Source organism: Sceloporus occidentalis, unplaced genomic scaffold (assembly GCF_023333645.1).
Source record: "Sceloporus occidentalis isolate IW3139 unplaced genomic scaffold, rSceOcc1.0.p SCAF_69, whole genome shotgun sequence".
Taxonomy (NCBI): Eukaryota; Metazoa; Chordata; class Lepidosauria; order Squamata; family Phrynosomatidae; genus Sceloporus; species Sceloporus occidentalis.
The window spans coordinates 5,468,689-5,491,749 of NW_028317049.1; the positions used below are offsets into that span (position 1 = coordinate 5,468,689).

At 42.7% G+C, this 23,061-nt stretch overlaps 2 protein-coding genes across 7 annotated transcripts in view; both read right to left on the minus strand.

The window, feature by feature from the left end:
• TRIM37 (tripartite motif containing 37) overlaps positions 1 to 8,350 on the minus strand; it is a 35,519-nt gene extending 27,169 nt beyond the window's left edge. For 4 of the 5 annotated variants that reach the window (XM_089494066.1, XM_089494063.1, XM_089494067.1 and 1 more), the window contains exons 1-4: positions 7,942 to 8,278; positions 1,952 to 2,053; positions 1,091 to 1,131; positions 467 to 583 (exon numbers count right to left, since the gene is read on the minus strand). In XM_089494066.1, the coding sequence (XP_089350192.1) occupies positions 467 to 583; positions 1,091 to 1,131; positions 1,952 to 2,053; positions 7,942 to 7,962 (281 nt within the window). In that variant the 5' untranslated portion in view covers positions 7,963 to 8,278. The other variant, XM_089494064.1, reaches the window with a different exon arrangement.
• A 3,594-nt stretch (positions 8,351 to 11,944) lies between these two features.
• Positions 11,945 to 22,988, minus strand: LOC149286453 (spindle and kinetochore-associated protein 2-like). Of its 2 annotated transcripts, none has more exons than XM_089494075.1 (5): positions 22,790 to 22,988; positions 15,140 to 15,229; positions 14,220 to 14,396; positions 13,713 to 13,799; positions 11,945 to 13,028 (listed from the first exon to the last, which is right to left on the minus strand). In XM_089494075.1, exons 1-5 carry the CDS (start codon positions 22,820 to 22,822, stop codon positions 12,999 to 13,001), a joined length of 417 nt encoding a protein of 138 aa, XP_089350201.1. In that variant the 5' UTR covers positions 22,823 to 22,988; the 3' UTR covers positions 11,945 to 12,998. The 2 variants fall into 2 exon arrangements, with proteins under 2 accessions (XP_089350201.1, XP_089350200.1); XM_089494074.1 differs by lacking the exon at positions 22,790 to 22,988 and adding an exon at positions 17,418 to 17,833.
• Between the last annotated feature and the right edge of the window lie 73 nt (positions 22,989 to 23,061).

Here is a 23,061-nt window from a genome sequence, read left to right on the forward strand (position 1 = left end):
ACAAAGAAAGAAAGAAAAGGATTTGCAACATGCATGTCCATAAACCAGTAGCCTTTGTAAGTCTGTTTTCTCCATCATTTCTAAACCTTTAGTGTCAGGAATGAGAACATAAGTTTCACTTGGTATTAGCCAGTTTGAACACAGTAAGGCAGAAACTTAAAAGCTATAATACCAAAATCCGATATGAAGAGAAAACAGGGATTGTCTTTGACCTTTTAGGAATAAAGTTAGAAGGTCTTGACAGCCACAGATTTGACTAGCAAGGCCACCCAAAACTATTGCCCTGAGCTAGACTGCTCTCAAAGACCTGAACTATTGAGGGGGTGTACTATCTCCGGCATTTTGTTTCAATTAATAATTTAATCCAGGCTTTTGAGCAATCAAACATTTGCTTCCTGATTTAAACAGCCCTTCAGGCAAGGCGTTTCAAAACCCTCAACTCTTAAAACAACCTAATCTCACATACTTGTCTTTTTCATTTTCTTCAAGCTTGTTCAGGTTGCACAGCTGGAGCGTGTCTAGCTGCTGGGTCACCTCTTCAGCCCAACGACAGTTGACAAGTTCTCTCAGCTGGAGTGGAGCTCTGCAAGAAATTGTTCCCAGAGTTAGAACCAGGGGATTCAGTTTAAAAATCAGAAACAGATTCTAAAATTTTAGGTGGGGGGGGGGAATTGTTTTTGCTTATACTATTAGTATTCACATATATATCTATACATTCTAGCTGGGCAAAGTGGGAAACGGGTGCTTTTACGATTAAGATATCAAATTAAAACATGTGTGTCGACTTTTATTACATGCCCCAATCATTGGAGTACTGAATGGATTGTACCTAGAAACTGGAGGTAACTTATTAGTGAGGCAGTGATTTACTGGGTTGGAAATGGAATTTGTCTGCTGACTCCACACACTTTCAGGAGAAATCCGCTTACAAGAATTACAAATAATTTCACATTTGAGGAAGGCCTGCTTTGCCTTTTGACAACCCAATGCCCAAAAGAATCTCCTGTGAGAAAGCTATGCTCCACACAACCAAGCCAAATAAAGGATTTTACCAAAGTGTTTTGCACAGTAACAAAAAGAAACAGCTTACCGACAATGTGGGCATTGGGCTCTTTGTTCTGTCAGCCAGCGCTGTCAAACAAAAACAGCCATGCTGTAAGACTGAGGAATTTCAGAAAGGTTAGAAAATACAGAGGTCACAGATACAGGTTGAGCATTCCCTATCCGGATTTCCAAAACCCAACACTTTTTGAGCTACAACACAAGTAGCGTAGTATGTCCCTGGACTGTATTTGTGAGGCTAGAGAGAGATGCCGCTGGAGGGAGAAGCGAGGACCTGTGAAATGGCAAGAATTAATGGCTTGTAAAGTTACAGCACTATATGAATAAAGCTTAATAATAATAATAATGGCAAGAATCCATGGCTTGTGCTGTTTTACAGATCCTTAGTCTCTTTCCAGCTTCACAGAACACTTCTGAACACTTCTGAAGTATTTCAGATAAGGCATACTTAGTGTGTATCTCCATAACTGGACTCGTTTCTTAGAAATAGGTTATTAGTCTGAAGCAAAAGACATACTTAACCTGTATCTCCTTAACGGGACTCACTCCTTAGAAACAGGCTATTAGTCTGAAGCAAAATGGGATGGCTCTAGATTTCGTTATACTTAGAGCCAACCATACTGAGACTTGTCCCTCCGATTTCAAAGTGTCTATTCCATACATGGCTAAGTTTGGACCAAACCTTATGTATTTCGCTTATTCAAAAGAAAACGTTCAACTTTTAGAATCTGCACAGAATGTAGTTTTTAACCTGGATTTCTGGGAGCTCTTGAGCTCTTCAGAAGCTGATCAGAAGCTCCTTAAGGAGAAAAGCAACAGCGGGCAAACGTCTATTGACCATCCACTACAACACAGAAATCTGCCACATTCATATATAGGTTCTACTTACCCGAATGCAACTGAAGCAACACAGCTTGGAGCAGTGTGGACACAGGCGCGCATCGCGCAGCTTTTCCATACAAATGTAACATCGGAACACTTCAGCAATACTCTGCAAGGAGGGGGAAAAAGGTTTTGAAACCATTGCTAAGACAAATGTGTATATGTCAGATCTATTTGTTACCTACACATAGCCAGACCTTATGCCTACCAAGTCTTATAGAGGGCATGCAAATGGGGCAGGGACAACACGGAAATGAAAATGCCACTGGGAACCCCGAACCCCAAGGATGAACAGGACAAGAACCATGTCCTGCTGCCTGAGGCAAAGGACAAGGTGTTACTCCCCTTCCCCATCCAATGTTGAAGAAAACTAGATTGGAAATCAAAACCAGCGAGTGTCCTGTCTTCCACACCATACATACCTACACACTTCAGGAGAGAAACTCCATCTCTACACACACACACACACACACACTCATCTCTCCACACTTGCGGCTTTTATTATTCACGGATTGGATTAATATGCTCTCTCTAGAAATATCTGGGTCCTCCAGAGCAACTCTATGGTCAACTTGAACCAAAATCCGCACTGACGGACCTATCTAGAGATTAATAGAGGCATTGGTAGCTCCTCCAGTACAACTCCATGGTCAGCATCTGCCAGAGGTTGACCACAGAGTTGCGTTGGAGGACCTAAAGATTCCTAGAGAGAACACTCTACTCTCACTGTCCAAAACATACCTGCAAAAGTCAAAGCCACAAATGTAGATACAAACACACACAAACACACTGATTTAACAGATTTTAACAGATAAATGTTTATCACTTACTGTAAATATTTATTACCTATTATCATTTATTAATAAATAAACAACATTTATTACAATCACATCAACAGCAAAACGCAGCATAGAAAAAACTATATACACTAGCATATTGTGTGTGTGTGTGTGTGTGTATTAAAATACAAATATAGATAATTCTCTGTCAGGGGAGGAATGGCGAAGGAGGGGTTGTTTTCAGGGCCTCTCTTGAGGAGCTTCATAAACCCCCAATAAAAGTATATAAAGGTATCTTGTGTAAGCTGCCTTGGGTCCCTTTGGGGGGAAAGGTGGCATTAAAAAGGTACGTACTAAAACAAATGACAGTGCTTGCCCATAGGGAAACATAGAGCAAGTATTCTACATTTCCCTAAGGACAAATGTCCTCTTATATTTCCCTATGGGCTAGTATTCCCCAATGCTCCCCTATGGGCTAGTACTCCCATACTTGTATGGAATACTTGCCCATAGGGAAGCATTGGGGAACACTTGCCCATAGGGAACCATTGGGGAACACTTGCACATAGGGAACCATTGGGGAACACTTGCACATAGGGAACCATTGGGGAATGCTTGCCCATAGGGAAGCATTGGCGAATACTTGCCCATAGGGAACCATTGGGGAATGCTTGCCCATAGGGAACCATTGGGGAATGCTTGCCCATAGGGAACCATTGGGGAATGCTTGCCCATAGGGAACCATTGGGGAATGCTTGCCCATAGGGAACCATTGGCGAATACTTGCCCATAGGGAAGCATTGGGGAATGCTTGCCCATAGGGAACCATTGGCGAATACTTGCCCATAGGGAAGCATTGGGGAATGCTTGCCCATAGGGAACCATTGGGGAATGCTTGGCCATAGGGAACCATTGGGGAATGCTTGCCCATAGGGAACCATTGGCGAATACTTGCCCATAGGGAAGCATTGGGGAATGCTTGCCCATAGGGAACCATTGGGGAACACTTGCACATAGGGAAGCATTGGGGAACGCTTGCCCATAGGGAAACATTGGGGAATGCTTGCCCATAGGGAAGCATTGGCGAATACTTGCCCATAGGGAACCATTGGGGAATGCTTGCCCATAGGGAACCATTGGGGAATGCTTGCCCATAGGGAATCATTGGGGAATACTTGCCCATAGGGAACCATTGGGGAATGCTTGCCCATAGGGAACCATTGGGGAATGCTTGCCCATAGGGAACCATTGGGGAATGCTTGCCCATAGGGAACCATTGGGGAATGCTTGCCCATAGGGAACCATTGGGGAACACTTGCACATAGGGAACCATTGGGGAACACTTGCCCATAGGGAACCATTGGGGAATACTTGCACGTAGGGAAGCATTGGGGAACACTTGCACATAGGGAACCATTGGGGAACACTTGCCCATAGGGAACCATTGGGGAACACTTGCACATAGGGAAGCATTGGGGAACACTTGCACATAGGGAACCATTGGGGAACACTTGCCCATAGGGAACCATTGGGGAACACTTGCACATAGGGAACCATTGGGGAACACTTGCACATAGGGAACCATTGGGGAACACTTGCCCATAGGGAAGCATTGGGGAATACTTGCACATAGGGAACCATTGGGGAACACTTGCCCATAGGGAAGCATTGGGGAATACTTGCACATAGGGAAGCATTGGGGAACACTTGCACATAGGGAACCATTGGGGAACACTTGCCCATAGGGAAGCATTGGGGAACACTTGCACATAGGGAAGCATTGGGGAACACTTGCCCATAGGGAAACATTGGGGAACACTTGCCCATAGGGAAGCATTGGGGAACACTTGCACATAGGGAACCATTGGGGAACACTTGCCCATAGGGAAGCATTGGGGAACACTTGCCCATAGGGAAGCATTGGGGAACACTTGCCCATAGGGAAGCATTGGGGAACACTTGCACATAGGGAAGCATTGGGGAACACTTGCACATAGGGAAGCATTGGGGAACACTTGCCCATAGGGAAGCATTGGGGAATACTTGCCCATAGGGAAGCATTGGGGAATACTTGCCCATAGGGAAGCATTGGGGAACACTTGCACATAGGGAAGCATTGGGGAACACTTGCACATAGGGAACCATTGGGGAACACTTGCCCATAGGGAACCATTGGGGAACGCTTGCCCATAGGGAACCATTGGGGAACGCTTGCCCATAGGGAACCATTGGGGAACGCTTGCCCATAGGGAACCATTGGGGAACACTTGCACATAGGGAACCATTGGGGAACACTTGCCCATAGGGAACCATTGGGGAACACTTGCACAGAGGGAAGCATTGGGGAACACTTGCACATAGGGAACCATTGGGGAACACTTGCCCATAGGGAACCATTGGGGAATACTTGCACATAGGGAAGCATTGGGGAACACTTGCACATAGGGAACCATTGGGGAACACTTGCCCATAGGGAAGCATTGGGGAATACTTGCACATAGGGAACCATTGGGGAACACTTGCCCATAGGGAAACATTGGGGAACACTTGCCCATAGGGAAGCATTGGGGAACACTTGCACATAGGGAACCATTGGGGAACACTTGCACATAGGGAACCATTGGGGAACACTTGCCCATAGGGAAGCATTGGGGAATACTTGCACATAGGGAACCATTGGGGAACACTTGCCCATAGGGAAGCATTGGGGAATACTTGCACATAGGGAAGCATTGGGGAACACTTGCACATAGGGAACCATTGGGGAACACTTGCCCATAGGGAAGCATTGGGGAATACTTGCACATAGGGAAGCATTGGGGAACACTTGCCCATAGGGAAACATTGGGGAACACTTGCCCATAGGGAAGCATTGGGGAACACTTGCACATAGGGAACCATTGGGGAACACTTGCCCATAGGGAAGCATTGGGGAACACTTGCCCATAGGGAAGCATTGGGGAACACTTGCCCATAGGGAAGCATTGGGGAACACTTGCACATAGGGAAGCATTGGGGAACACTTGCACATAGGGAAGCATTGGGGAACACTTGCACATAGGGAAGCATTGGGGAACACTTGCCCATAGGGAAGCATTGGGGAATACTTGCCCATAGGGAAGCATTGGGGAATACTTGCACATAGGGAAGCATTGGGGAACACTTGCACATAGGGAAGCATTGGGGAACACTTGCACATAGGGAACCATTGGGGAACACTTGCCCATAGGGAAGCATTGGGGAATACTTGCCCATAGGGAAGCATTGGGGAATACTTGCACATAGGGAAGCATTGGGGAACACTTGCACATAGGGAAGCATTGGGGAACACTTGCACATAGGGAAACATTGGGGAACACTTGCCCATAGGGAAGCATTGGGGAATACTTGCACATAGGGAAGCATTGGGGAACACTTGCACATAGGGAAGCATTGGGGAACACTTGCACATAGGGAAGCATTGGGGAACACTTGCCCATAGGGAAGCATTGGGGAATACTTGCCCATAGGGAAGCATTGGGGAATACTTGCACATAGGGAAGCATTGGGGAACACTTGCACATAGGGAAGCATTGGGGAACACTTGCACATAGGGAAGCATTGGGGAACACTTGCCCATAGGGAAGCATTGGGGAACACTTGCACATAGGGAAGCATTGGGGAACACTCGCACATAGGGTTACATTGGGGAATGGATGCCCATAGGGAAGCATTGGGGAATACTTGCCATAGGGAAGCATTGGGAAATGCTTGCCCATAGGGAAGCATTGGGGAATACTTGCACATAGGGAAGCATTGGGGAACACTTGCACATAGGGAAGCATTGGGGAACACTTGCCCATAGGGAAGCATTGGGGAATACTTTCCCATAGAGAAACCATACTTGCCCATAGGGAAACATTGGGGAACACTTGCACATAGGGATACATTGGGGAATGGATGCCCATAGGGAAGCATTGGGGAATACTTGCCATAGGGAAGCATTGGGGAACACTTGCCCATAGGGAAGCATTGGGGAATACTTGCCCATAGGGAAGCATTGGGGAATACTTGCACATAGGGAAGCATTGGGGAACACTTGCACATAGGGAAGCATTGGGGAACACTTGCACATAGGGAAGCATTGGGGAACACTTGCCCATAGGGAAGCATTGGGGAACACTTGCACATAGGGAAGCATTGGGGAACACTCGCACATAGGGTTACATTGGGGAATGGATGCCCATAGGGAAGCATTGGGGAATACTTGCCATAGGGAAGCATTGGGAAATGCTTGCCCATAGGGAAGCATTGGGGAATACTTGCACATAGGGAAGCATTGGGGAACACTTGCACATAGGGAAGCATTGGGGAACACTTGCCCATAGGGAAGCATTGGGGAATACTTTCCCATAGAGAAACCATACTTGCCCATAGGGAAACATTGGGGAACACTTGCACATAGGGATACATTGGGGAATGGATGCCCATAGGGAAGCATTGGGGAATACTTGCCATAGGGAAGCATTGGGGAACACTTGCCCATAGGGAAGCATTGGGGAATACTTGCCCATAGGGAAGCATTGGGGAATACTTGCACATAGGGAAGCATTGGGGAACACTTGCACATAGGGAAGCATTGGGGAACACTTGCACATAGGGAAGCATTGGGGAACACTTGCCCATAGGGAAGCATTGGGGAACACTTGCACATAGGGAAGCATTGGGGAACACTCGCACATAGGGTTACATTGGGGAATGGATGCCCATAGGGAAGCATTGGGGAATACTTGCCATAGGGAAGCATTGGGAAATGCTTGCCCATAGGGAAGCATTGGGGAATACTTGCACATAGGGAAGCATTGGGGAACACTTGCACATAGGGAAGCATTGGGGAACACTTGCCCATAGGGAAGCATTGGGGAATACTTTCCCATAGAGAAACCATACTTGCCCATAGGGAAACATTGGGGAACACTTGCACATAGGGATACATTGGGGAATGGATGCCCATAGGGAAGCATTGGGGAATACTTGCCATAGGGAAGCATTGGGGAACACTTGCCCATAGGGTTACATTGGGGAATATTTGCCCATAGAGAATTATAGGAGAAGACTTGCCCATAGGGAAGCATAGGGCCCCCATTCTCCAGTGTTCCTCTATGGAGAAGTGTTCCCAATGTATCCCTATGGGCAAATATTCCCCCAATGGCAATTACTATCTCATTCCTTTCTTTACCTCCACACTCTGTTCGTCCATGGCTCCACAAACAACGCCTCTCTCTCTCTCTCTCTCTCCTTCTTTTCCTCAGGAGACCTTCAGCAGCATCCCTCCTTTCGCCTCAGGAAACGTCTCCCTGAGGTAATAATAATAATTATAATAATAAGTCATGTTTTTAAACACAGAAAGGCGGGAAAGACGAAGAAGTAAGGCGTTTAACGTTCCTCCTCAGGAAACTCAGCCATTTTCCTTTCATATAGAGGCTGTTTATGGGCGTTTTGCGCTTATATTTGGGAATAAAAGGGACTAAGTCTCGCCTCTGAGGTAAAAACAACCGTTTAACCCCCCTTTTCGCTTCTACCTCTCTGCGCATGCGCGGCCGGTCAGGAAGGATGCCGCATTATTAGCCGGCAAGACGACGGCGACGGAGTTTGCCACTGCGCATGCACCTTATTGGAACAGCAGATCAATGGGAGGTGTTGGGAAACGCTCCCCTGCGCATGCGCATTATGGAAAAGCGGCTCGATGGGAGGAATTGGGAAAGCTCCACTGCGCATGCGGGTCCCGCTCTGGTTGAGAGTACTGTAATGGGGGAATAGAAGGCGGTTTCCTTTTGGAGCGTGGGCGAGTCCAAGGGAGTCAATAGAGAGGGGGGGTGAGGGTTGTACCAAGTGGAAAGCTTAAATGGGGAGGTTGAGAGCACTCTTTTCCAAGCAGCTTCCTTTGGGCAAAAATAATAATAATAATAATAATAATGGTATTAATAATTTATTATTATTATTAGCCTTTTAAATGGATGCAAGCCCTTTTCTATAATATTATTTTATATTATTGTGATATAATATTCATCCTTTTAAATGGATGCAAGCCCTTCTCTATAATATATTATTATATTATATATCATTATTGTATAATATTCAGCCTTTTAAATGGACGTAAACAATTTTCTATAAAATATATTATATTATTATTTAATATTCAGCCTTTTAAAAGGATGCAAGCCCTTCTCTATAATATAAATATATTATTATTGTATAATATTCAGCGTTTTAAATGGATGCAAGCCCTTTTCTCTAATAATAAGTTACTATATTATTATTATTATTATATAATCAGCATTTTAAATGGATGCAAGCCCTTTTTTCTAATAATAAGTTACTATATTATTATTATTATTATACAATCAGCCTTTTAAATGGATGCAAGCCCTTCTCTATAATAGTTACTATATTATTATTATTATTGTATAATATTCAGCCTTTTAAATGGATGCAAGCCCTAATAATAATAATACTAATAATAATCTATCCCCAGGGCTGCAATTCTAAGCAAAGTATAGTTTGCAAAGCGACTGCTTTCCCTCTTCCCCGCCAGCACTTTCCGTCTTGCATTTGCGCCCACAAAGAAACTGCTTATGTTTTGGAAAAGGAAAAAGGGAGTACCTCCCGGGAAAAGTGCCCAAGCTGACCGTGCGGATTCAGATTCATCGTCCAATTATTCCTCTGAGCGGAACAACTGAGCGTTTTAACCTTATCGAGGGCGCAATGCTGGAAGCCTATGCGAACTTACCTGTCAACCGGATTGAGTAGCAAAGTGGGACTTACCTCTGAGTAAAGAGCCAGGAGAGCAGGCTGCTTTCTTTCTAACATGCTTTACTTGGAAGCTTAAGTTTTATTTATTTAAGCTTCTTCGGATGCATTTGGTACAAGGATTATTATTATCATTATTGTATATTTATTTATATCCCACCCTTCTCAGGGCAGCTTACAACATTAAAAAACACCATACAGTTAAAAACATACCAAATTAGTATATTTAAATAGGCTCAAGTCTACGAAAGCTCGTGCAACCAACTTCAACCTGGAATATGAAAGTAATAAATGCAGTGGGACCTTGGCATCCGCTGGGGTTTGGTTCCCAGATCCCTAATCCATGGATGCTCAAGTCCCATTAAATTTAATGGCAGAGGAAAATGGTATCCCTTATATAAAATGGAAAATCAAGGTTTGTTATTTATACTGTTTTTGCAATATTTTCAAGCTTGGGTGCTTGAATCCGTAGATAAAAAAAAAATCCATGGCTGACTGTATGCCAGGCAAAAGAGAGAAGCGATATGCGGAAGACTTCCAGATGGAGAGAAGGGACAACGGAGCAGGGAAAGGAAGGCTCTTTTCAAGAACCAATGTCCCATTTGGAACTGGAGCAGCCCAGGTTCAAATTCAATGCACTGAAATTCAGTGTACTGAAGTGAGGAATCAATGGGACAGAACCGTAGAGTTTTTAAGGGACCACAAGGATCATCTATTGCAGTGTTTCCCAAAGTTTGGTCTTCCAGGTGTTTTGGACTTCAACTCCCAGAAGCCCTAGCTAGTTTGTCCAACAGTCAGGAATTCTGGGAGCTGAAGTCCAAAACATCCAGAGAAACAACGTTTGGGAAACACTCATCTATTGCAACCCCCTGACATGCCCATCCATCCTGTATTTAAAGGCTTCCAGAGTTGGAGAATCCACCATCTTCCAAGGCAATCCAAACAATTCTTAAAGATACTCTTGCTAACATTTAGGTGCTGTGTTCAGAGTCTGCCTTACTCACAGGGTTGTAATGAGGGTAATAAAATAAACTTTTGTACTCCAAATACAAAAGGTACGGGTTACCTGTGCAATACTCAAAGGTCCAGCTTCCAAAGCACATTTTAGTTTTATGTTCAAGTTGTGCAAGCTGTTCAACAGTGGAAGACACTGCGTCGGAGGGTGGACGAGTCTCCTTCTTTGGAGGTTTGTTAAACAGATGTTGGATGGCTATCTGTCGGGGATGCTTTGATTGAGAGTTCCTGCATGGCAGAATGGGGATGGACTGGATGGCCCTTGGGGTTAGGGTGAGAGGTCTCTTCCAAGTCTAGCAGTCTATGATTCTGGAGACACACTTTGTTGCTTAGGTACACATGTCCTACCAAGTGTTTCAGAGGAATTCTGGTCCAGCCCATACATATCTCCCTCTCTGGGAATTTTTAAAAATAGCATCTATTAAAAATCATTGGGATTTTGGGCCCAAACAGACAGGCCAAAATAAAGCTGCTTTGAATCACTTTGAAGGTATGCTGTTTAAATGATGCATGTGTCCTAAGAGTCCAGAAGCCGTGCCAAAGCCATACTCCAGTCCTAAGTACCTGAGCTTGGCTTTGGCACTGCTTCCAAACTCTTAGGATGCATGCATCACTTAAACAGCATACCTCCAAAGTGATCCGAATCAGCTTTATTTTGGCTTGTCTGTATAGGGCCAAAGTTGCACTCCTAAACACCCACCACTAAGACCCCCTGAAAGCAATGCAATTTACTTTTGAGTAGACAAGTACAGAATCTGTAAAAACTGAATACTTTCAGTCGATGACATGAAGAAGAAAAACCCAGATCTGGCAGCAGCAAGGTAACAAAATATGTGATCTAGCAGCTTTCCCAAAGTGCCAAAAGATCCTCTTTTAATACACACATCCTTAACATGGCAAAAACGGTACCTTGAAAGAAACTCAAATATAACTGTAGTTTGGTTCATAGGCACCTTGAGAGCTTCTCAGCCTGTTGCACCTTTGAGATGGCAAAGCTGTATTTGTATGAGTGGTGCTTTAGTCTCAGTCTGTTTGTAGCTTGGTTGTCCAGAGTTACAAGAGGCTCCCAGCAACAAGCCTTTAGCCACGTCTGTGGAGCAAATGAGCCTCTCTCCCACCTCTCTTTCAATCCAAAATCTAAGTTTCAGGAGGGACCCATGAGAGACACTAGAAGGAAGTAAAACATTGCTTATGACTGTATAGCCTGATTTGCTCCCACAACTGCTCCAAAACATTACATTTACACCTCTGTAAACATGTGTTTCCCGAGTAGCCACTCCAAGTTTATAACCACCGAGCTTTACAGGGTCATACACATTGAGAATGTCATGCAATGAGATAGGCTAAAGGCAGATCACAGCAGCTTCAGTAGCTCCTAATAAGCTGGAACTAATAAGGGCTTCAGTGAGATTAACCACAAATGTAATAATACATTTTATTACACATTGCTTTTGAGGCTGTCGCAGTCAGGACAGCAACTAATAAATAAATAATAACATAATTAAAACAACATTTACAATGATGTCATACATCATATCTATCTATATATACATATAAGTTAAGGGAAAAGCCTGAACTTAGCTGTTGTGTCAAAATGCACAGGTATGGCTTTGACTATATTACAAGAAGCACCTCCACATTAGGCTAAAGACAACATTAAGGAGAAAGGGGGTTGTACAATGGACCATGCGAAGCTTCCTTTAGATTTGGGCAGGAAAGTTAAATTAGCACAAAGTAAGGCCTGATACTGTTTTGGAGGCCAGTAGTCTTTCCAGAACACTACAGTCATGCCTCAAAATGTTGTATCCCCAAAGTAGGTTAGGCTTATGCATATAGACCATTAACTAGCCCTGTAAAAGATGGAGACAACAGCCACAAAATGGTGTCCAGTGCTCTGTGATTAACCCCCTCGAAGAGGTCAAGTTCACATTTCAAGAAGGAAACAGGGCTCCTGGTTTTATATACATTTCTTCCTAATTTAAAAAGACGGAGAACGTGTATTTTGGGATGAAAACACTCCCTCCATAGAGTTGACAATATCAGAACGAAAAGTAAAAATACTGTCACAAGTTGTCCCTCGGCGCATTGATGCTTGCAACCAGTTACACAATTTAATCTCTCTGTTTTATCACAGTACTTTTAAAAAAACATTTTTAGGATCCTTTCTTATTTTACAGTGGGTTTCAATCAATGACGCATAAGCAATAAAAGGTTTTAAGTATATACATACATGTTCTCGTCTTAGTAGAAGCATTAACACTGTGTATCTGGTTGGAAGCATCAAGTCTCAAGACACTTGCAATATTGAACACTGGCACATTATGATATCCTGCATCATCAACACATTACTCATTTAATAACATTTTGGGACCCATGTACAAAAACATAAAAACAGTAATCAACAGTTTCTTTAAAAAATTTGGACATTTAGACACTTAAAGTTATGGCCTGGTTTTTCAACTTCGACTGGCATCAGTGGATTTCATGTTCTTTTGGGCGATTCTGTGAAGACAAATGTAACGTGAGCTTTAAGAAACTGTTTAAAATGCATATTCTCTCTCTCTCTCTCTCTCAAAAAAGAAAAAAAACAGTTCTCTATTTCAGACGTCAGGAATTTCAAGTATTTTCCACCACGTTCCTCCCAATACCTTTTGAGTAACAGATGAATATGAAGAGCCCTATTAAATCACTCAGTATGGTGCTTTTCAGATGTGCTTATTGCAACTGCAGAATCTGGGTTGTGCCAGCCTGAAGAAAGATGAACGAGGCCAATCTCCACAATGACCAATGAAATGCCCCAGAAAGCCCACTTATAGGGAGGGCACTGAAAGAACAACCCTCGCCCACTATATGTTCACCAGGAACTATGATTAATCCGACTATCAAGAGGACCTCATGTTGTTGCTATGACTCACAGAACGTAGGTAACTCGGTCTCCTTCAAAAAATTCATTTGGTTTGCTTTCAAAGACCATCTTTAAAAATTAAACAAATAGGTGCAAAAATATTTTTAAATATGCTATACAGATATACACACACACGCACACACATATATATATATATACACACATACATACATACATAGTTTACTGGCCTGTCTTCCCAAATTGACAGTCAACCAGTGCTCCATTCTGAGCCGCTTCAGAGCAAAGGCGCAGAAAAGCAAGTTCCTCCGGATCAGAATTACCTGTTTTGCTGGCACTTCTGTAACTTCGGGAGTCTGGAGCATTAAGTGTTGCATTGCAAGCTGTTCTTCTTCGGAAAGAGGTGAGATCTAGGCAAGAAAAATAAAAGGAGAAGCTATTTTTCTTCCCACCATCCCATGTCTTCCAGAACCTCACACAAAATCTACATCAGGTTGGGAATCCCGCTGTTCATGAAAGATGAGCATTTTGTCCCTTACCTTTTATTTCCCTTTTCTATTTATCGACCTTTCCGCTTATCTACCTTCCTATTTATCTACGTTTTCTATTTTTCAATGACTCACTTTCTGATGACAAACCAGCACATCAATGTTCCCAAAGAGAGTCTTCTCAGAGCAACTGTTCCCAGGCTACAGAATTCCTACCCATAGGTCCTCCTCTCTCCTCTCCTTCCACCAGCAGAAATAAGACCTTCTTACTCAGGCTTATGGAAGGCACATGTATGTTCACCAGTACTTTACATGAGCGAGTCAACTCAGCGTATTACTTACCTCCATGCCAGTGTGATGCTGTATTTCCTGAACCAGCTTCACCGTTTTAGCAAGCGTGGCGCGGATGGAGCGCATGGACTCTCGCCTCTCGATGGAAATTTTTTCCAGCTGCTCACACAGCGTTTTGTAGTGAGACTTCACTAACGAAAGCTGCTGCACAAGAACCAAAGGGTTTTCCTGCAACGGGATCAAGGAAAATGCTTACGGTACAGGGGCCGAGAAGGAAGGAATGAGGACTTCTGTGTCAATCACTTCCAACAGAAATGGACAGATTCAAAGGCCTTATACAGACGGGCCAAAATAAAGCTGCTTCAGGTCACTTTGGAAGTATGGTGTTTCAATGATGCATGCATCCTAAGAGTCTGGAAGATGGGGACTGGAGCGTGACTTTGGTGCGGCTTCTGGACTCTTAGGATGCATGTATCATTTAAACAGCATACGTCCAAAGTGACCTGAAGCAGCTTTATTTTGGCCTGTCTGTATCATAAAAAGCCTGAGTAGCATTGGCCATAGCTGGTCTCATTGCTGCAATTCGTGGGTAGAAAGGTACAGATCACATTGCTGGCCCTATCAGGTAGAATGAGGCAGCCTCCTCAGGTAACTGATTTTGGGAGTCACAGAAGGGTGGCAAACTGTTACTTGGTTTGTATTGCCAGGGACAGGGTGCTTATGGGATTTTCTGGCTCCCGGAGAGGAAGATGCATCTGCTAGTTCAGACAGCACATCTTGGTAGGAGTTATTGTCCAAACCACTTGAATCAATGGGGATCAATATCAGTCCTGGCACACTGTGGATGAGGGGGATTATCAAATCAGATACCTTGAAAAGCACTGGTTTAGGATACATAACAGTAATGGCAATGCTTTTAGTAACACAAGAACAAATGTTTCCCATTACAGGCTTAAGTCTGAAAACAGTACCTCTTGAGATAATCCATCTGGGAGTCCTTTCATCATTTCGAACTCCAACATGGCCTGAATGTAATCCAGATCAGACTCGGCCTTCTGGAACTGAAACACCCAAAACGATCAATCACAGTTCACATCATCCACAATACGAACCAACCAACACGACGGAATAAAAAGTCTAGATATAGAGCTGCTACAGGTGGTGGTTGCTGTGAAAATCAAAGCAGTGATCCTCCAGATTGCAAATATAATACATGGCTCCTTTCTTCTGCTTGGCCAAGTCAGGAATTCTTGGAACTGAAGTCCAAAATATCTATAGGACCAATCTTTTGGAATCGCTGAGGTGAACTATAAACTCCTCAAAGGTAGACAAGGAGACAGCCTTTGAAACCAGTGACCTCTGACCATTTTACTGTTATACTTCTTAAACCACATTCACAATCTCTTAATAGCATGGGCTCCAAGCATATAAGGGAGTATTTATGGCCTTCCAGATTCTGGTTGTACAGACTCTCCTGCACTTAATTATGCTTCAAAACTCAGCCTCAGGAGAGCAATGCTTGCCAAATATTTGATCAACCAAGTCAATAACAGGAGGAAAGGAGTCAGATAACCCTCCACTGAATGTAAGTCATTCCTTAAAAGCACCCATTAAGGCAATAGCCATTCCCAATCCAGCCCTTACAGGGTCCAGAGAACACCTTTTGCTCTTGAAAAGGCTGTCTCCAAGACCCTGTGCCCTGGACCCTCTGACATGGGTCATTCCCCCATGTCAGCGCACAGACTGACCTTATGGCAATAGCATTTACATTTTAATACTGCTTCATAGTGAACTGAGAACTCTCTTAAGGAGTTTACAAGCTGCGAAGCTTTGTATCTAGGGTTATAAACAGGCTAAAGTGTTAACATGTCAGAGGAAATTTAAAATGATTGTAAATGAGATGGATATTACACCGACTTTTCCAAGGACTTGGCACACTGGCGGAAGCACCAGGTATTTGGCAACTGAAAAAGCAAAAGAACAGTCAAAAAATGCCACTTGGCATTAGAAAGAAAGGTGCTTTCTCCCGTTTCTTTTCGCAGTTGATACACCGGAAACAGCATAGCGTTAAAAAGCAGAGCATATACAGCTATTCTTCTAGTTCCCAGCATCACCAGTTAACTGAAGCTCCAGTTTAGGGGTCCTCAAATGGCAGCCATTAGGCCAAACCTGCCAGTGACCTGGCAACTGGACAGAAGTCCATTTTGGAGGCTTTAGGAAGTCAGACCCAGCCTTTTTGCAGAGCTAGCCTTCAGCAAATCCACTTAATGACTGAGGCCTTCGGTTAAAGCATGCCCTGTCATGCCGATACAAACATCTTCAGCACCAATGACCCAATCCATTCACAGAGATTGTCAGAAACCAACAGAAGCCCCCATCCAGGCCAGCGCTGTAGGTTCTGCTTGCAAGTGCTTTGACAATACTATTGCACTGCTAGTTGGGAAGTACAGTAGTGCAATGAAGTCAGAGCACTTGTCGGCAGCGAGAGAGAAAAAGCTGGCCCCAGGCCTTTATTGTGAGGGAAAAGCAAGAAATCATTAATCATTTGAAGTTTTAAAAAACGTCCGTCACAGGTTGACTCCCCTCGGAAAAAGAAAATCACCTCTTCGTACATCTAAGCCAGTGGTTCCCAAACTTTGGTCCTAAAGGTGTTTTGGACTTCAGTTCCCAAACACTCCAGCCAAAAGTCAGGAATTATGAGAGCTGAAGTTCAAAATACCTTAAGAACCAAAGTTTGGGGGCTAGGGAAATCCTCCTATCCGAATTACCCCCTTCCATAGACATGCACACTTATTATTACATACACCTTTTTCAAGGCGCCTCGTTTTCAGGCTGAGCCCCAGGTCTAGTCCAATGGGCAACATCAGCTAGAACCAAGCAGCCAGGTGCTGAGTTTGAAAGAAGCCAGTTGCAGGACTTGTAGAGAGTTGTCGAAGTAGTACTGATGCCAACCTATCTCTAAGGGGCACACATGCACAGGATTAAAGCATGTGGCAGGTTGGGGAGGCACATTCTTGTGTATCCCACTTGTAAATACATCCATCATCCAGATCAGCTCAGGAATGTTTTGACCGAGAAAGAGATTTGGCTCTTATCTCACCGGCTGATGGGCCTCTGCTAAACTATGCTGGTATGCAAAACCTACTAACATGTGTGGGCTTATTTGCAAGGCAGCTATAATAAAATACTACCATTTCTGCACACAGGGAAGGTCTGCTTTGACCAATTCTGGACAGAAGAGTTCCTCACCTTTTATGAGAAGCCAGCATAACGGGGAGGGAAAAGAAGAAGAGCTGAAGCAGGAATAGCACACTCCCTTTCCAAGTTGGATTTCAGTCGACTGAGCATTACTGGCCAATGCCCTTTTAACATTGCACTGCTTTCTGCGCATGTTCACTAGTAGTACAACATAAAAAGGGCAGTGGACAGACACCTCGCGGCCATCCGGAAAGCAGCAGCAGGACACTGTCGGGCTCAAATGCGTAGATAAACAAAGGAGAGAAAGGTGCATTATGGATCGCCGTTAACACAAACGCGTGCAAAACATTTCGCCGATGAGAATGGACCCTATCGCAAAAAGAGCATCTTTAGGAAATGTGAGGAAGGATCTATTTCGGGGCATTCTTTCTGGTGCATAGAATTTCAGCACTTTGGATTAAAAATACATTTGCATGCATGCACACAGATTCAGAGAATAGCTTTTTCCTGGCAACTCCCACCCACAACATACATATTAAAAAGAGAACAGGAACCACAACTCCAACAGAGACCTTAAACTAGGCTCATGCGCCTGTAAGGTTGTAATGTCAAAGTTTAGGTGGACAACATACAACTTTCCGGATGCTAGGGGACTGCAACTCTTGTTAGCCCCAGACAGCATGGCCAATGATGAGGGATGACTGGAACTGTAATCCCAAATAATCCAGAGGTCCACATTGGCCCCATTCCTGGGCTGAAAGATCGCCACGCACTTAAAGACCATCAACATCACTGAATGAACTTATTTGCTGGAAAATAAGTAAGTGCCTTACCTAAAAATGGCATACAGATAGTGTTGAATGGATATCTATGAAGACAGTGGGTTTCTGGCACTCATGAGAGCCCCTATGGAAGATGTTGAACTATAGGCTTTGCCAGATGACATGAGAAGCATCCACACTGCAGAAATAATCCAGTCTGACACCGCTTTAACTGCAATGGCTCAATGCTATGGAAATCTAGGAAGCATAGTTTCTTGTGGTACCCAAATGATGTCAAACCGGATTATTTCTGCAGTGTGGATACAGCCCTGGCATTCCTTGGCTAGAGACCCTTCATGACAGAGCATACATTTCATGTACATTCAAATTCCATGAAAGATCATGAGCTTCTATTTATTACTTATTGAATAAATCTTCTTTCTAAAGATCTCCATTTCGAAGTATGCAGAATTTTAAAAAAGAAAAAGGTATTTTATCCGCTTCTTTCGGAACTAGATGCTCCGTTTGTGTTTCAGGCCTTCGACAAGCATACTGAGAAGCGCTGTTAACAAGAACAGAGGTAAATATATAGATATATAGATATAAGAGGATCTTATAGTACAAACAAAAACAGAGCCACAGATGCTGCCTTTAAACTGTTTGAATGAATTTTAGGGGGAAGTGCTTAAGACCGAAGAGAAGAAAGCCAGTTAGGAGTATCGGAGCAGTGGAGAAGTGAATGGCTTTGGTCCCCGCAGACTTTACTTTCCATCCCTTCAGCAAGTATAAGATGGAGCTACCCAGCGGGTATTTAAGAAGCAACATGGTGTTTCAACAACATGCGGGACGGGGCCCCACAGCCATTCTCCGCCTTTGTTTCTTTCAGCGGCAGGAATAAAGCAGGCTGCCCTCAAATGGAGGGAATGTGAAACAGCCCCCAAATACTCCACCGCCCTTCATCACCGGAAAGAGACTAACCTGAATGGACTCCCTTGGAATTATCTCAGGCTGCATCCGCACTGGAGAAATAGTCCCAAAACGGCAGAAATAATCCAGTTTGAGACCGCTTTAACTGCCCTGGATCAGTGCTAGGAACTGTAGTTTCATGTTCTCTCTGATAGAGAAGGCTAAATGTCTCACAAAACTAGTTCCAGTATTCCTTAGCACTGAGCCAAGGCAGTTAAAGCCGTCTCAAACTCGATTATTTCTGCAGTGTGACACCATTTTAACTGCCAGGGCTCATTGCTAAGGGAATTCTGGGGACAAACAACAGTTCCCAGGATGCCACAGCACTCAGCCCTGGCGGTTAAAAACTGGTGTCAAACTGGACTATTTCTCTCAAGTGCGGATGCAGCCCCGGAGCGTGTGTCGCGGCGATTAACAAACAGAACTAAAAAAAGATAACCTGAGCAAAACCTTTCGGCTTTCAGCCTTCGTCCCTTGCTAAGGGTGAAACCGGGCTGTATCCAAGGTGGGTTTTAGACGGTCACCAGGGGATGATGGTATCTCTGTAGATTTGGCGGCTGGTGGGAAGCTATAACTGAATATAAAGCCTATATCTCTAGGTGGCACCGAACTAGCCTCTAGCCGGATTGTCCAAACCACTGTATTCCCATTAATATCTACGGATGTGAGACCTGGACAATGAAGGAAGCCGATAGAAAGAAAAGCAACTCATCTGAGAAGTGGAGAAGGCGGCTAAGGATACTGTGTATTTCCAAAAGGACAAACAACTGGGCCCTAGGACAAATAAAACCCAAACGCTCCCTGGAAGCCAGGACGGCTAAATTGAGGATGTCATATTTTGGCCGCAGCATGGGAAGGCATTGGAAAAGACAATACACTCATCCCTCCACATTTGCGGCTTTGATTATTCATGGATTTTATTATTATGCTCTCTCTAGGAATATCTAGGTCCTCCAGTGCAACTCTATGGTCAATGTTAACCAAACGTCGCACTCAAGGAGCTAGATTCCTAGAGAGGAACACTCCTCTAGGCATCTGTAGCTCCTCCAGTGCAACTGTATGGCCAACTTGAACTAAAAGTTGCACTGAAAGGCATAGAGATTCCTAGAGAGAACACTCCACTAGGCCTTTGTAGCTCCTCCAGTGCAACTCTATGGTCAATGTCTGGCAGATGTTGACCATAGAGTTGGTCTGGAGGACCTAGAGATTCCTAGAGAGCTGTCCTCTCAAGTAAAAACATAGTGTTTTTGCTACTTGTGGTTTTTCCATATTCACTGGTGTCCTGTGCTCCTAAGCCCAGCAAATGTGGAGGGACGAGTGTAATGCAAGGAAAGGTGGAAGGTAATAGGAAGAGAAGAAGATCGCATGCCAGATAGATAGACTCAATGAAAGAGGCCATGGGCCTGATCTTGCAGGACCTGAATAAGGAGGGAGGAAAGTGAATATTGGAAATGTCACCTCCAGAGCAGCTAACAAAAATAGATTTTAAGGGTATCACACCCTTTTGATTCAAAGTGTTCCATCACTTATAAACACATTATCAGACTGACACCTTTAGGAGCCCAGAGGCTGTAGAAATAATCTGGTTTGACACCACTTTAGCTGCCCTGGCTCAAGGCTAGGGCATTCTGGGAATGGTAGTTTGTTGTGGAGCCACAATGTAACCTGCATTGTTCTTATAACAATGGTTTAATTGTACTGTTGTCCTTGGCTTTTTTTTTTGAGTCCCTATATTTGGAGAAAGGCTGGATATAAGTAAAAACTGTCACATTGTATTTTGCATTGTATTGCAATTTTTTACTGTACACCGCTATGATCATTGCGGAATAGCGGTCTATAAATAAAATGTATTATTATTATTATTATTATTATTATTAACAACAACAATACTAAAAATACTGTAATAATAATAATAATAATAATAAAACAGATCACTCCTTAAAAGAATAATAATCATAACTATCATATTTATCTATATCCCGCTTTCCCCCCACAAAACTATTTAAAAGGTCAGTACGATTAAAAACACACAAAAGTGACACGTTAGAACATAATTATTATTTATTATTATTATTATTATTATTTACGGTATTTATACCCACCCTTCAGCCCTAGAGGCTCTCAAAGCGGCTTGCAATTATTATTATTATTATTATTATTAATTAGATGGTTAATTATTAATTAAATTATTGCAATGTTAAAAAAGATCACTCCTTCCTATTATTATTATTATTATTATTATATTTTATATTATATATTTTGCACTCAAGAGTGGCTTGTAATTTAAAAGGCCAGTAGGAAATATTATAATAATATTATAATATGTATTATCAAATTTAATACATATTTTATACATTAAATTATTACAATGTTAGATCAATCTTTAAAGTAATTATTAATATTATTGTTATATTTTATATTATATATTTTGTAAAATATGTATTAAAACAGAATTAAATTATTACAATGTCAGATTAATCTTTAAAGTAATAATAATAATAATAATAATAATTAATATTATATATTTTGTACTCAAGAATGGCTTACAATTTAAAAGGCCAGTAGGATATATTATAATAATATTAAAGTATGTATCATTAAAATGTATAAAAATATGTATTAAAACAGAATTATATTATTACAATGTTAGATCAATCTTTAAAGTAATTATTATTATTATTATTATTATGTGTTATATTATATATTTTGCAAAATATGTATTAAAACAGAATTAAATTATTACAATGTTAGATTAATCTCTAAAATAATAATAATAATAATAATTAATATTATATATTTTCTACTCAAGAATGGCTTACAATTTAAAAGGCCAGTAGGATATATTATAATAATATTATAATATGTATTATCAAATTTAATACATATTTTTATACATTAAATTATTACAATGTTTGATCACTCTTTAAAGTAATTATTATTATTATTATTATTATTATTATTATATATTTTGTACTCAAGAGTGGCTTACAATTTAAAAGGCCAGTAGGATATATTATAATAATATTAAAGTATGTATTATTAAAATGTATACAAAATATGTATTAAAATGTATATAAAAATATATATTAAAACAGAATTAAATTGTTACAATATTAGATCACTCTTTCAAATTATAATAATATTTTATAGTATATATATTTTGAACTGAAGAGTGCCTTGCAATTTCAGTTCAATATAATATAATATAATAATTATATAATAATATATAATTATTATAATTATAATAATTATTATTATTATATTCTATTTTATTGATCTCCATAAGAAAAGCTCAGGCCAAGAAGCCACGCCTTCTTACTATCGACCACGCCCCTCGTAAAAAGCCACGCCCCTCAAACGTTAGGCCACGCCCCTCGATCGAGCAAGAGCGGAGAAAAGAATGGACCAAACCAAGACACGCCCCCTTTTGTATCCTCGAACCCCCCCCCCCTCAGGTAGCAATAATGGACTGGTCCATCCGGGTATTTTTCCATTCGCTGCCTTTATTGGCGACAAATGGTCTCGTCCAGTGTGGGGGGAGGGGTATATCCCTTCACGTTTTTCTCCCTTTTTAAACGGTTTTCCCCCCCGCTTCGCTTCCTTTTCCCGCCCTCAGCACTCTCCTCAGCGTCGCCTCCTCCACGGGAGGCCGCTTCCCCTTCTCCGTTGGGGCCCTCCAACGGTCCGGAGACTCACCATGGTCTCGAGCGTAGTAACCGCCGCCTCCATGTTGAATAGTTGACATTCCTCAGGCGGTGGCAGTCTCCCCTCCCCGGCCTGGGCCCAGCCCCTTTCGTTCCTCGAAGAAAGGGCGCTCTTATTGGTCCGTTGTTGCCGCCGGCTCGCTCTGATTGGCTCCGCTCGAACACTGCCTTGCAGCGATTGGTCCGGGGCGAGGCTAACCCCTCAGCATGAGACAGGCGCCCCTATTGGTCGATGTCGAACCTAGGCGTTCTCTAATAGGTCAG

Coding starts and splice junctions, on each gene's coding strand:
- LOC149286453 (XM_089494075.1), bottom strand. CDS start 22,822: ATGGAGGCGGCGGTTACTACGCTCGAGACCATG. Junction 15,230..22,789: donor TTACTACGCTCGAGACCATG/GTGAGTCTCCGG, acceptor TGGGTGTTTCAG/TTCCAGAAGGCCGAGTCTGA. Junction 13,800..14,219: donor AGCATCACACTGGCATGGAG/GTAAGTAATACG, acceptor TTTCTTGCCTAG/ATCTCACCTCTTTCCGAAGA.